The following is a 14,136-nucleotide window of genomic DNA, read 5'->3' on the forward strand; positions in this document are numbered from 1 at the left end:
AGCTAGACTTTTCTAGAAGATGGGCCCTCTTTGCTGTTGTGGACAAGAATGTGACCAAAAGTTTATCTGTGCAGAACAGATGAGGCGCAGGGGGGTAGCAAGGAAAACAAAGGAGGTGGAGAGACTGAGGCACGGAATTCCTCGGCGAGAAAAACGATCGTTGATTACGTTGCCGTTGTTTTTCAATGAACAAAACTAGGGCGCGTAAGTTTTAGAAATGAGAAACTAAAGGCGCACATCATATATAGTAGTACTTGGTACATACACTCCAGGTGAACTTCAGAGCGGTTCTTTTCGGGGGGGTTTATCTGAACCCTACATTATCAGGTGTTCAAGAAATAAAGGAAAATTATCTCCATGACAATCGACTTTATTTAGTAAGCATGGAGTGTCTTTGGCTGGCTCATTCGGTTTGTTCGCTCCGGAGAAGTTCACATGCTTCAGATTTCGCCATCCCAAAAGTCCTCCAATGTTTTGTAACCGCTCAGAGGGTGAACTGCAAACTCCGCCTTCACCAACCTTACCTGCATTTTTTTCCAAATCAAACAAAATGTCGAATGAGTTTCTCCAGTGATATGGGAGTATATCTCTGAGAAAAGAATGGTCTGGTCTTTGGAGGATTCTCCATTGCCATGTGCATATCGTTACACTACAAGATTCAGGACTTTGGGAGAACCATGTGCTGAGACTTGAGACATGCCTGTTTGATGTCGGAGAATTTTGCCATCAGATCTTCAGGAATGGACCAATCAAATATGTCAAAGTTCTCCTTGATCCTTCCTTCGTTGCCGCTTCTTGGTAGTACACTCTGACCCATCTGAAGACCCCAGCGTAACGCGACCTGCGCAGGCGTTTTCTGCAGCTTCTCGGCAACAGCCACGACAATAGTGTTGCTAAGGACACTAGCCTCACCTAATGGTGAATGTGCCTGCAACAAAACAAGTGGCAGTTTATGACAAGAAATATTTGCATTGCTGCTTATTAGCAAGCTAAGGTAGTAGCTTACTGAAACTGAAAGAATGCTAGTATAATATATGTAATGAGCTTACAGAAAGATGAACACCCCTTGACTGGCATAGTTCACGGAGCTTGTCTTGCTGCCAGATCAGGTGGCACTCAACCTGGTTGACTGCTGGAGGCACGCGTGCAAAGGCGAGCAAGTCCTCCATCTTCTTGCAAGTAAAGTTACTCACACCGATTGCTCGAGCTTTGCCAGAATCGTATAGCTTCTCCATCGCTCCCCATGTAGCAGGGATGTCAGTTGGGATCAAATTTTCAGGGCTGTGCGTGGTTCCTTTCTTGATACGGATTGGACCATGGATCTGTAATATAAGGTCATTTCAACAACCAAATAGACACATGTCAGTATAAAGCGGTTAAATGTACATACAAATAACTGACTGTACTATGAAGCATGGGAATTTACGAGGAACAAATCTAGGTAGTCAAGCTGCAAATCTTTCAGAGTAGTGTCAATTGCCTCTGGCACATCTTCCGGTGCATGATTACCGGACCTGCAAAATTAAGAACATTCCTGACAAGACAGAAATTGTTTCACCTGTTGCTTTAACTGAGGCTGGGAAATGAAAACTAACCATAGCTTAGAGGTGATAAACAATTCTTCACGCTTAACCACACCATCCTCAAATAATTTCTTCAAAGCCAAGCCGACCTACGAAAGGTCATTCGGTTTAGTGACCTACAAAATGATAATATCGCAAAACTAGAAAACTTCCTCAAGTGTTTTCTTGTTTTCCAGTTTCATTGATGTACTGTGTGTCAGCACACACAGGACACGGACACACCCTTTTTGCCATCTTATTGCTGGTGCCTGATTCTATGTTTCAGAACTCAAGTATTTCCTTCTCATATGAAGGTATATTTCCTTCAAAATTACTATTAGAAAAATGTGCACTAAATTTCAGCACAAAAACTACAGACCTATCAGATATGCGTATAACGTACCGAAATTAAAAGGATATGCTTTCCGTATGATAAAATCCAAACATCTAGAATGATACAATATTGTGGGATCACACATTCATCGACATGACACTTAGGGTGTGTCTGGTTGGTATACTAAGTCTCCACACTTTACCACTCTCCAAGTTAGGCAAGTTTGACTGAGTTAGGCCCCGGTTTGGTTTGCAGCCACACTTAGGGCAAGATTCCTTTCATGCAAACTAGACCCCACATGTCAGAAAAGTGTTTTTTTTTTCGAAAAGGAGGATTACTCCCGGCCTCTGCAACATGTCAGAAAAGTGTGGCAAACTGTGGTGCCAATTTTGTGGCAAAAAGTGTGGTAAATGGTGGCAAACTTAGTATATGAACCATCCCTAAGAAAAACTTAGTATATGAACCAAACATGCGCTTAAGCATACGCCGACCATTTTGTCATAAGAGTATTGATCAGAGAGGCAGAAGCAAGCCACATTTTCGGGACAAACATGGGAGGAAAAGCTATATATGGTGCAAGTAATTACAAGTACCTCTTTCTCATTGCTGTATGCTGGAGCACAATCAATATGCCGATATCCAGCCTGCCAGAAAAAAACATGAAACTCATAAAAGGGATGTAGTTTGATAGCATATCTGAACTGAGCGCGGTAAAGCAACAACCCATACAGGTATACATGTCCAAGATTCAGAAAACCATGAGGAAGGAATCAAGGCAGAGCTAGAGCAAGGAGAAAAGACCTTGACAGCGGCGTAGATGGTGTCGCCGACAACCTCAGGTTTTATCTGCCATGTCCCAAGGCCAACCGATGGGATCCCTGCGCCTGTGTTCAGGACGAATGATCCAGCCATTTTTGGTCAAGAAAACTCAGCTAGGACTGGAGTAATATAAACTAGCAGGGAGTGAGACTACCAATTCAAACACGTAAGGATGGTGGGTGGAAGGTTCAGCGGGGTTGGGGGTAGGGTTTGGGCAATAATTTATACATAATGAACGACACGTACTTACTGTTAGTGAATGGGATCATGGCAGCTGCGATTTCTAGAAGATGTGTCATCTGTTCCTGCTGTGAAGTGAACAGACAAAGCTGTGGCAGGATTATTTTGCACAACGTAGGCATCACTTGCACAGTGTCTCGACCTATTCAGGCTGCAAGAAATGGTTCATCTTCGAGCACGTCGTGCCTTCTTTTTGCTAGATGAATAGAAGGCTCTCCTGAAAAAAGAAAAGAGCTGGCTTAGAGCTCCCCTCTTGACTTGCTTGGCCAGTTGGCCTCTTTGATGTAAGTAGAGTTGCTGGATCCATGTGGCCGGACCCCGGAGAGCCCGCTTCTCCGGGACGTCGGCGCTGCCGTGCTCACCGTAGGCGCCGGCATGATGGTGCTCGGCTTCTGGGAGGAGGTCCGCAACGGCAGACCGAGTAATCTCTGCTCACCATCTAAATAATACGCACGCTTTTCTTGTTTTTTGTTTTTTTTTCTCTTTCGGATTGATGATTGTTTTGATTTGCGCGGAAAAAATCCGGAGGAAATTCTATAGATCAACAAGAAAATTTATTTATTTGAACTTTATCATGCAAATTATTAATGAGAAGTTGGTTGGTATCTCGCAATCTGCCTGTCTTTTGCTCTGCATTTTCAGAAACTCTGCAGGAAGCTGGTGCACATAAGTGACGGGCAGGTATATTTCCTTATGTGGCCTTTGTTCAGGACGATGGCGTGGTTAATTCTGTTAAGCGTAGCGTTGGTTAGCTGTAACTATTGTTTAGGGATTGTGCATATCCTAACTATGACAAGGATCGGTTGTGATCCTTAGCCTTGCCGTGTACTCCAAACATGTATGTGTTGTTGTCTATATAATGAGAAAGCCCCACGGTGGGCAAAGTACGGCAAACAAAATTGATCTATTAGTTTTAATTTGGTAACAGAGCGATTGTTCCGATCCAATCTCCCGAGGCCGCGCGCGATGACAACGTCCACGCTGCAGCTCTCTGGCACCACCGTCGGCGCGCTCACCTCCTCCTCTTCCGCTTCCTTAGCCGCCGGCGTTGCCACCTCCATCCCCACCACCCTACCTACCTCTTTCAACAACACCATTACCATCCGTTTAGATCGCTCCAACTATCTCCTGTGGAAAACCCAGGTCGTGCCCGCCATTGCCGGCCAAGGGTGGTATGGTTTCCTGGACGGGTCTTGCGCCTGCCCTCCCGCCACCATCACCACGGGAAGCGGGGATAAAGCCACCACGGAGGCCAACCCGGAGTATGCGCGCTGGTGGTACGCCGATCAGCGTGTCCTCTCGATTCTTGTCGGATCGATGAGCGAGGACATCCTCGCGCAGATGGTCGGGCGCACCACGTCGGCTTCGGTGTGGAGCTGCGTCGCCGACCTGTTTTCCGCCCAAAATCGGGCCGGGATCCGTCAGATTCGTCGCCAGCTGACGACGTTAAAGAAGAACGACATGTCCGCCGCCGACTACTACAGCAAGATGAAGGGGTTTGCCGACGCCATGGCAATGGCGGGCTCCCCCGTCCCCGACGATGAACTGATCGACTACATCGTCGTTGGCCTCGGATCCCAGTTCGAGGCACTTCAGCAAGCTCTCGCCGTCCTTGGTGCCGCCAACGCCTCCCTGTCTCTTTCTGAATTTTACCCCATGCTGCTGTCTTGTGAGGCGATCCAGGTGCAGAACGCTCAGGCCGGCGGATACTCCTCCTCGGCGAACGCCGCGGCTCGGCAGGGTGATAGCAGCCACGGTGGCGGCCGCCCCTTCGACATCACCGGGCGCTCTGGTGGTGGCCCATCGCATGGCAGCGGTGGCCAACACGGTGGTGGCCACTATGGCGGTGGAGGCTCCTACAACGGTGGCCAGCAGGGCAACCGTAACACAAACCGCAACGGCGGCGGCGGTACCGGCGGACAAGGCCAAGGCGGTGGCGGTCAAGGCGGTGGCAACTGTCCTTGGCGCCCACGCTGTCAGGTCTGCAAGGCATGGGGTCATGAGGCCCTCTCCTGCAAGAATCGCTACAACGACGCCTTTCAGGCCGACGGACAGCGCTCCGGCAACGCTGCCGCCTCCACCCACGGCCACAACGAGCGGGTGCCCCAGTCACAGCCGTGGTTCTTCGACACAGGGGCAACCGATCATCTCACTAATGACATGGAGCGACTAGGCATCCATGAACGCTACCACGGGAAGGACCAGGTTCAAGCCGCAAACGGCTCAGGTATGTCTATTACGCACGTTGGTCAATCTCGTTTAGCTGGTTCTTCCCTAGTTTTGAACAATATCCTCCATGTCCCTTCGTTGGCCAAAAATTTACTCTCCGTTTATCGCCTTGTTTTTGACAATGACATCTTCCTCGAATTTCACAAATATTTCTTTCTTGTTAAGGACAAGGTAACGAAGAAAATCCTCCTTCGCGGTAGGAGTCGTGGAGGCCTTTATCCTCTTCCGATCGGTCGAGCCTCCCATCATGAGAAGCATGCGTCTTCTGGTGTCAAGCTTTCATCGCACCACTGGCACCAGCGTCTTGGTCATCCGTCAAATAAAGTAGTTCAAACAACTATCAAGTCCAATAATCTCCCGTGTACTCCAAACATTGAGTCTTCTATCTGTGATGCTTGTCAACGTGCTAAGAGTCATCAATTACCTTATGGTTATTCCACCCGTGTGTCTACTACACCTCTTGAGCTTGTTCATACAGATGTTTGGGGTCCGGCGTTGCCTTCTTCTGGGGGTTTTAAATACTACATTAGTTTCATTGATGACTATAGTCGCTATTGTTGGATATACTTGCTTAAGCATAAATCCGATGTTGAGAATGTTTTTTATGTGTTTCAGAAGCACGTTGAGTGCCTCTTAAACACCACTATTCGCGCCGTGCAGTCTGATTGGGGCGGTGAGTATCACCGTCTCCATGCCTATTTCCAGCGCATCGGTATTTCCCACCATGTGTCATGTCCTCATACATCTCAACAAAACGGTATTGCTGAACGGAAGCACCGACATCTTGTCGAGACTGGGCTAGCTCTCCTTGCGCATTCCTCTCTTTCACTCCGGTTCTGGGATGAAGCGTTTCTCACCGCATGTTATCTTATCAATAGAATGCCTACTTCAGTCATAAATCATGCCACTCCTCTCTTTCGCCTCCTCAACATAGCCCCCGAGTACTCCTTCCTTCGTACGTTTGGATGCGCTTGCTGGCCTAGCCTCCGAAAATATAACTCCCGTAAGTTAGAGTTTCGCTCCAAAATGTGCGTGTTTCTTGGATATAGTCCTATGCACAAAGGCTACAAATGCCTCGATCGCAGTACCGGTCGCATCTACATATCTCGCGATGTTGCTTTCGACGAGAATGTTTTTCCGTTTGCCACTCCAGGTGCGGTGGTTGACGTGTCTCAGCTCCTCCCTGTGTCGTTTCCTCCGAAAGAACCAGTTGTTCAGAATGACCATGCGCGTAATTATGACATGTCCTTGTTACCCGTTGATGCTACTGGTGTTTCTTCTGTTATTTCTGTTCAGGTACCAGCCCGGGCGATCGACGTACCAGGCGCAGGATCACTTGACGTGCATGTGCATGCCCCGCCTTCCGAGGCGCCCAGCGCTTCGCACCGGCCCGCCAGCCCACGCCTGGCCACTGCCTCGTCCTCGCCTTGCTCCGCGTCCGGCCCACCTGACGGGCCGCAGTCGCCCAACGCCGATACTGGGCCCGGCGCTGATGCTGGATCGTCCTCTCCAGTGGCCAGCTCCCCTGTGCGCGACCAGGGGGAGGTTCTTTCGCCGCCGCCCTCTGCTGATGTCTCCTCATCTGCGACATCCTCAGTGCCGCCTGCTTCTCCGACAGCGCCTCAACCTATGACGACACGGCAGCGCAACAATGTGTTCCGTCCGAAGATATGGACGGACAGTACGGTCCGTTATGATCCGTATCGCCGCGGAGCATTTCTCGCTGTTCCGGCGACGCATCGGGTTGCTCTTTCAGAACCAGCATGGAGGACCGCGATGGAGGAAGAGTTCGACGCCCTTCAGCGGACTCAAACATGGGTACTTGTCCCTCGGCCCCCCGGTACTAACATTGTTGGCAGTAAATGGATATTCAAGACGAAGTTTCGCCCCGATGGCTCTGTTGATAAATACAAAGCCCGTCTCGTTGCCCGTGGTTTCACTCAGCAGCATGGCATCGATTATCATGACACCTTCAGTCCAGTGGTCAAACCTGTCACTGTTCGTCTTGTGCTCTCCCTCGCCGTGTCGCGTGGATGGTGTCTTCGCCAGATTGATGTCAGTAATGCGTTTCTCCACGGTTTCTTGTCTGACGATGTGTATATGCAGCAGCCTCCTGGTTTTGAGGATCCTCGTTATCCACGACATGTTTGCAAACTTCAGCGTGCTTTGTATGGTCTGAAGCAGTCTCCTCGCGCCTGGTATGCCCGTCTGAGTGATAAACTTCATCAGCTTGGTTTTGTTTCCAGCAAGGCAGATACCTCTCTGTTCATCTTCGATCATCAAGGTGTTCAGGTATTCATGTTGGTGTATGTTGACGACATTGTTATAGCTGGTTCTTCGGCTGCTGCTGTTGATCGCCTCGTTCAGACTCTCGCTGGCACCTTTCCTATCAAGGATCTTGGGCGTTTGGAGTATTTTCTCGGTATTGAGGCTACATATCGTTCCTCTGGCCTGCTTCTTACTCAGCATAAGTATGCTCTCGATCTTCTGCATCGTGCTAACATGGAGAGTTGTCGTTCAGTTCCCACCCCCATGTCATCCACGGATAAACTCTCTCGTACTGCTGGTATTGTGCTTTCTGCTGAAGATGCCTTTAAATACCGCAGTTTGGTTCGGGGTTTGCAGTATCTCACATTGACGCGGCCAGATCTTTCTTTTGCTGTCTCCAAAGTTTGCCAGTTTCTGTCTCAGCCGACCACTGTTCATTATGAAGCTGTCAAGCGTACTGTCTCCACGGGACTGCAGTTTGCACGTTCTCCTTCGTGTGCTCTCAACATCTACACTGATGCTGATTGGGCTGGCTGTTCAGATGATCGGCGCTCCACTGGCGGTTTCGCCATCTTCTTTGGTCCCAACCTTGTCTCGTGGAGCTCTCGTAAGCAACCCACTGTCTCTCGTTCGAGTACCGAAGCTGAATACAAAGCCTTGGCTAATGGCACTGCCGAGGCTACTTGGATACAGTATGTGCTGCGGGAGCTTGGAGTGCATCTATCGACACCCCCAGTTTTATGGTGTGACAACCTCGGCGCTACGTATTTATCGGTGAATCCTGTCTTCCATGCACGTACCAAGCATATTGAGATTGACTTCCACTTTGTTCGCGAGAAGGTGGCCATGGGCGCTCTTGATGTTCGGTTCATCGCGTCTGGTGATCAACTAGCTGACATGTTCACTAAACCCGCTACTCATCTCACCCTCCGTAGATTTCAGTCCAATCTAAACCTCGTTCACGTCGGTTCCGATTGAGGGGGAGTGTTAAGCGTAGCGTTGGTTAGCTGTAGCTATTGTTTAGGGATTGTGCATATCCTAACTATGGCAAGGATCGGTTGTGATCCTTAGCCTTGCCGTGTACTCTAAACATGTATGTGTTGTTGTCTATATAATGAGAAAGCCCCACGGTGGGCAAAGTACGGCAAACAAAATCGATCTATTAGTTTTAATTAATTCAATGACAAGACATGGAGACTATAGGTAAGCCTCTCTTTTTCCCCATCTTTGGTAACTTCTTAATTAATAATTAGTCTAACAATGAGCTGACTACATCTTCATCTTTTCACCATCATCTCTAGAGAGCTTCTCAAAGGTCCACAGTATTACGCCGGGCTTTAGATTTCGCTGCTGTAATCTTTCGGAGGACTTCTCCCGTTTCCATCGCCGTGATTTGCAATTTGTGCGCGGGTGATGGTACCAAGTTCTTTCTCATGCAGTTAAATTTTTGTCCGGTGCTACATTCTCCTTAATTTGATTGTTCAAGGGAAGGTTTCAGAAAACAGCATAACTATGTATGCTACTTCTTTTAGGTGTGGCTGACATAGCCGGGAGGCGATTCGGCTGCGCGAAGCTCCCTTACAATACCGACAAATCCTACACCGGAACCACCGCAATGTTCTTCGCCGGCTTCGTGTCATCGGTCCTGTAAGCAAAAGAGCAATGAAGTCCCAGGTCATCTTTTGTTTTGTTGTCTGTAACTGTATGACTGAAACTAGAACTGGATGTGGTGTACCTGCAGCTTCATGGGCTACTTCGACCTTTTCGGGTTCGTCGAGCAGAGCTGGGCCATGGCCGTTGGCTTCGGCATCACGTCGCTTGCCGCGGCGACCGTCGAGTCACTCCCCGTCAGCACGCGCTTGGACGATAACCTGACGGTTCAGCTCGCCTCTACGCTCGTCGGCGGCCTGGTTTTCTACTATGTTTGTGGTGGTGGTGGTGCCGGAAGCGACGACTGGAGCACCATCTCGGCAAGTGCTGCGGTGGCCTTTGCAGGCAGTATCTAGCACAGTGAGGGGACATTGCAGTAAATTAGAAGGCCTTGTTGGTGGTGACACTGCAATGAACTGTTCTATCTGCTTTTTTTCACAATGACTTTGGATTGACTAATGCATCAAAACAAAAATGACAGAGCAGGACAAAGCTATTTGTATTTTACAACTTCCAGGGAGGATTCTGAACTCAAATCACTCATGCAAATTGCTCTACATACCAGCAGCAGCGAAGCTCGAGCTCCTTCGACTGCTGATTATTACTACCGCATTATTCTGTTGCCATGGCAGCACTTGGCAGCCTCCGCTCAAGGAACAGTGACTGTTCTGTTCAGACTATATTTCACCATCCCAGATCTCTTCTTCGGATTTGAACAGGCCTTCCGGGTGAGTCCAGAATTTCCCGCGGATCAGCCTTGTTTGTTCGATTTCAGAGAAGCCGGCGAACAGGTCGCTCGGAATGGACCAGTCGAAGACGTCGAAGTTGGCCTTGATCCTCTCCTCGTGGGTGCTCTTGGGCAGCACGCTGTGCCCCGACTGGATCCCCCACCGCAGCGCCACCTGCGCCGGCGTCTTCCCCAGCTTCTCCGCCGTCGACACCACCATCGGGTGCTCCAGCACGGTGAATGCTTTGAACGTCCCCGGCGAGCCCAGCGGCGAGTAGGCCTGCATACGCATGAACTGTTGAACACACCGGGAAAGCTACAGTAACAATGGCGTGTTTCTATACGAGAGACATTAACGTACGGAGAAGTGTATCCCTTTGGACGCGCAGAGGTCCCGGAGCTTGGCCTGCTGCCAGACGGGGTGGCACTCCACCTGGTTGGCCGCCGGCGGCACGCGCGCGACGGCGAGCAGATCCTCCAGCTTCTTGCACGAGAAGTTGCTGACCCCGATGGCGCGGGCCTTGCCGGAGTCGTAGACGCCCTCCATCGCCGCCCACGTCGCCGGTATGTCGGCCGGGATCACGTTCTCCGGGCTGAAGCCGGCGCCCTTCTTCATCCGGATCGGCCAGTGTACCTGACGAGAACGAAGAATGCATCTCAGGAATCAAAATCAAGATACCGGGTGGAAGAAACTGCAGCAATGCAGTCAGTCAGATGGTGCGCGGGCTCACGAGGTAAAGGTCCACGTAGTCGGTCTGCAGGTCCTGGAGCGTGCCGTCCAGCGCCACCGGCACGTCCTCCGGCGCGTGGTTAGTGCACCTCGAAACATTCAGATCAAGATTTTCGCTCGTTAACTTCTCAGTTTTTCGCAATTGGAGTGTCTGAATGGGCAATGTTCAGATGATGGGAGGATGGGAAGACAAACACTGCAAAGGCTCACCATAGCTTGGAGGTGATGAAGAGATCTTGCCGGCTGGTTATGCCCTCGTCGAACACCTTCTTGAGGGCGAATCCGATCTGCAGTGGCGTAGAGGTTGTCTAGTGTCCTGCCTTTTGATGCAAATTAACATCGTTAATTTGAGAGAGGGACGATCTGGTTACCTCTTTCTCGTTGCCGTAGACCTGAGCACAGTCGATGTGCCGGTAACCAGCCTGCATTATTACGCAGAGTAAGATTCAGACAGCGCGAAGGAGCATCGGTTTGCAGCGACGACGTACGCACGCACCTTGACGGCGGCGTAGACGGCGTCGCCGACAACGCCGGGCTCGGACTGCCAGGTGCCGAGCCCGACCGACGGGATCTTGGCGCCGGTGCTGAGGACGAAGTGGCTGGCCATGCCTTCAGCGCTCGTACGTAGCTAGCGTGCGCAGAGTGTGTTCGCACTTGCAAGTGGGAACCGAGTGGAAGATGCGCGCGGAGACGAGAGACGGCGACCGACTGCTCGATCGCACTCGCACGGGCCAACTTGTAGAGGCACTGCGGGCCGGCAATGAAGTTTGCGTCGCTGTTACCGGTGAGGCAGTGATGTCGATGCGGCAGCGACCGTGCAATTGCACGTGCCAGTGGGGCTGGAGGACACAGACACGCCAAACGTGGTGCTGTCGTGTCTTTACCTTCTGACGGCCAAGAGCACAAGACTACGCCGACACCCTAACGATTTGCTCGTGGCGGAAAACAATGCCCCTAAGAGCATCTACCGCCGGAGTTGGCAAATACGGCCCTATACATCTATACGTGTCTGCAAACAGTGTTAGATGACCCCTCGTTTACCATGTCGCTCAATCACACATCTCAAATATGTACCCTCAAATTCATGCAAGTCATGCACATCGATCGATACGATCCTCAAATTCATGCAAGTCATGCACATCGATTATACGACACAAATTCATCATAATTCAACGTTTTGAAACAAAAACAACAAAGCAAAACAAATCATATCTCAACAATCTGGACACGCCAACATAAACAAAGTTCGAGCGTAACAGATCACTCACTGGCCGGATCAGTCACCAGACGCCAGCTATGCCGCCTGCTCCGTGACCATTCTTGCCTCTTGCTCCGCCTGCATCCTTGCCTCCTCTTCCGCTGCTGCCATAGCCACCCTCGCTGCCTCACTCCTTATGTCGTTGAGCTTCTTCTTCATCCCCACAAGCCAATTCTTTGCATGCTCGTCCAAAAGGCCTTCGTCCATCAACATTATTGGCATCCTCCGCGTCTCGTGTGATTTGCAATCTCTTCTTCTCAAGCTGAAGCTCTCCAAATGTATTGGCCTTCTCGATCTCCCATTTGATCGTCGCTTCTTTCTTCTCCCTCTCAATTTGTAGCTTCTTGTTTACCCTCTCCCGGTCCTGATCCATCATCTCCTTGTACACATCAAACATGAACTTGTACCTCTCCTCTTTCTTGTTCTCCCTAACAGGAAAAATGCCCATCCATGTGGAGGACACTTTTTGAAGGAAATACGCCCTAGAGGCAATAATAAAGTTATTATTTATTTCCTTATTTCATGATAAATGTTTATTATTCATGCTAGAATTGTATTAACCGAAAACATAATGCATGTGTGAATACATAGACAAACAGAGTGTCACTAGTATGCCTCTACTTGACTAGCTCGTTGATCAAAGATGGTTAAGTTTCCTAACCATAGACATGAGTTGTCATTTGATTAACGGGATCACATCATTAGGAGAATGATGTGATTGACTTGACCCATTCCGTTAGCTTAGCACTTGATCGTTTAGTTTGTTGCTATTGCTTTCTTCATGACTTATACATGTTCCTATGACTATGAGATTATGCAACTCCCGTTTACCGGAGGAACACTTCGTGTGCCACCAAACGTCACAACGTAACTGGGTGATTATAAAGGTGCTCTACAGGTGTCTCCAAAGGTACTTGTTGGGTTGGCGTATTTCGAGATTAGGATTTGTCACTTCGATTGTTGGAGAGGTATCTCTGGGCCCACTCGGTAATGCACATCACTATAAGCCTTGCAAGCATTGCAACTAATGAGTTAGTTGCGGGATGATGTATTACGAAACGAGTAAAGAGACTTGCCGGTAACGAGATTGAACTAGGTATTGAGATGCCGACGATCGAATCTCGGGCAAGTAACATACCAATGACAAAGGGAACAACGTATGTTGTTATGCGGTCTGACCGATAAAGATCTTCGTAGAATATGTAGGAGCCAATATGGGCATCCAGGTCCCGCTATTGGTTATTGACAAGAGAGGTGTCTCGGTCATGTCTACATAGTTCTCGAACCCGTAGGGTCCGCACGCTTAACGTTCGTTGACGATATAGTACTATGAGTTATGTATGTTGGTGACCGAATGTTGTTCGGAGTTTTGGATGAGATCACAGATATGACGAGGAACTCCGGAATGGTCCGGAAGTAAAGATTGATATGTGGATAGTAGTGTTTGATCTCCGGAAGGGTTCCGGAATTCACCGGAAGGGGTTCCGGATGTTTCCCGAAATGTTTGGGCACGAGAACACTTTATCTGGGCCAAAGGGGAAAGCCCACGAGGCTTTTGGAAAGTGCAAAAGGAAGTTTTGCGGAGACCAGAGGCTAGACGCCAGGAACCCTGGCGTCTAGGGGGTAGACTCCGGGAACCCTGGCGTCTAGCCCTGGAGTCCGAGAAAGACTCTTTCCTTTCGGGTGAAACCGACTTTGAGGAGGCTTTTACTCCAAGTTTCGACCCCAGGGCTCAACATATAAATAGAGGGGTAGGGCTAGCACCAAAGACACATCAAGAAACACCAAGCCGTGTGCCGGCTACCCCGTCTCCTCTAGTTTATCCTCCGTCATAGTTTTCTTAGTGCTTAGGTGAAGCCCTGCGGAGATTGTTCTTCACCAACACCGTCACCACACCGTCGTGATGCCGGAACTCATCTACTACTTCGCCCCTCTTGCTGAATCGAGAAGGCGAGGACGTCACCGAGCCAAACGTGTGCAGAACTCGGAGGTGCCGTGCTTTCGGTACTTGGATCAGTCGGATCGTGAAGACGTACGACTACATCAATCGCGTTGATATAACGCTTCCGCGATCGGTCTACGAGGGTACGTAGACAACACTCTCCCCTCTCGTTGCTATGCATCACCATGATCTTGCGTGTGCGTAGGAATTTTTTTGAAATTACTATGTTCCCCAACAGTGGCATCCGAGCCTAGGTTTTATGCGTTGATGTTGTGCACGAGTAGAACACAAGTGAGTTGTGGGCGATATAAGCCATACTGCTTACCGGCATGTCACACTTTGGTTCGGCGGTATTGTTGGATGAAGCGGCCCGGACC

The 14,136-nt window shown here is 49.7% G+C and overlaps 2 protein-coding genes across 2 annotated transcripts; both read right to left on the bottom strand.

The window, feature by feature from the left end:
* Window positions 1–218: 218 nt before the first annotated feature.
* LOC125520507 (NADPH-dependent aldo-keto reductase, chloroplastic-like) lies at window positions 219–2,908 on the bottom strand. The gene is made up of 7 exons (XM_048685463.1): window positions 2,698–2,908; window positions 2,490–2,540; window positions 1,596–1,672; window positions 1,427–1,514; window positions 1,050–1,322; window positions 701–928; window positions 219–524 (listed from the first exon to the last, which is right to left on the bottom strand). Exons 1-7 carry the CDS (start codon window positions 2,806–2,808, stop codon window positions 441–443), a joined length of 912 nt encoding a protein of 303 aa, XP_048541420.1. The 5' UTR covers window positions 2,809–2,908; the 3' UTR covers window positions 219–440.
* Window positions 2,909–9,503: 6,595 nt separating this feature from the next.
* Window positions 9,504–11,289, bottom strand: LOC125520499 (aldo-keto reductase family 4 member C10-like). Its single transcript, XM_048685452.1, has 6 exons — window positions 11,056–11,289; window positions 10,931–10,981; window positions 10,770–10,846; window positions 10,561–10,648; window positions 10,191–10,463; window positions 9,504–10,109 (listed from the first exon to the last, which is right to left on the bottom strand). The coding sequence occupies exons 1-6, from the start codon at window positions 11,164–11,166 to the stop codon at window positions 9,780–9,782; spliced, it is 930 nt and encodes a 309-aa protein (XP_048541409.1). The 5' UTR covers window positions 11,167–11,289; the 3' UTR covers window positions 9,504–9,779.
* Between the last annotated feature and the right edge of the window lie 2,847 nt (window positions 11,290–14,136).

This window comes from Triticum urartu, chromosome 1, assembly GCF_003073215.2.
Source record: "Triticum urartu cultivar G1812 chromosome 1, Tu2.1, whole genome shotgun sequence".
Lineage (NCBI taxonomy): Eukaryota > Viridiplantae > Streptophyta > Magnoliopsida > Poales > Poaceae > Triticum > Triticum urartu.

Excerpts from the sequence above, each read along its gene's own strand:
- LOC125520507 (XM_048685463.1), bottom strand. The coding sequence starts at position 2,808 with ATGGCTGGATCATTCGTCCTGAACACAGGCGCAGGGATCCCATCGGTT. Across the intron at positions 1,323-1,426 it reads ACTACCTAGATTTGTTCCTC|ATCCATGGTCCAATCCGTAT; the intron begins GTAAATTCCCAT and ends CTTATATTACAG. Across the intron at positions 525-700 it reads AATTCTCCGACATCAAACAG|GTAAGGTTGGTGAAGGCGGA; the intron begins GCATGTCTCAAG and ends AAAAAAATGCAG.
- LOC125520499 (XM_048685452.1), bottom strand. The coding sequence starts at position 11,166 with ATGGCCAGCCACTTCGTCCTCAGCACCGGCGCCAAGATCCCGTCGGTC. Across the intron at positions 10,982-11,055 it reads CCGTCTACGCCGCCGTCAAG|GCTGGTTACCGGCACATCGA; the intron begins GTGCGTGCGTAC and ends GTAATAATGCAG. Across the intron at positions 10,649-10,769 it reads TTCATCACCTCCAAGCTATG|GTGCACTAACCACGCGCCGG; the intron begins GTGAGCCTTTGC and ends GAATGTTTCGAG.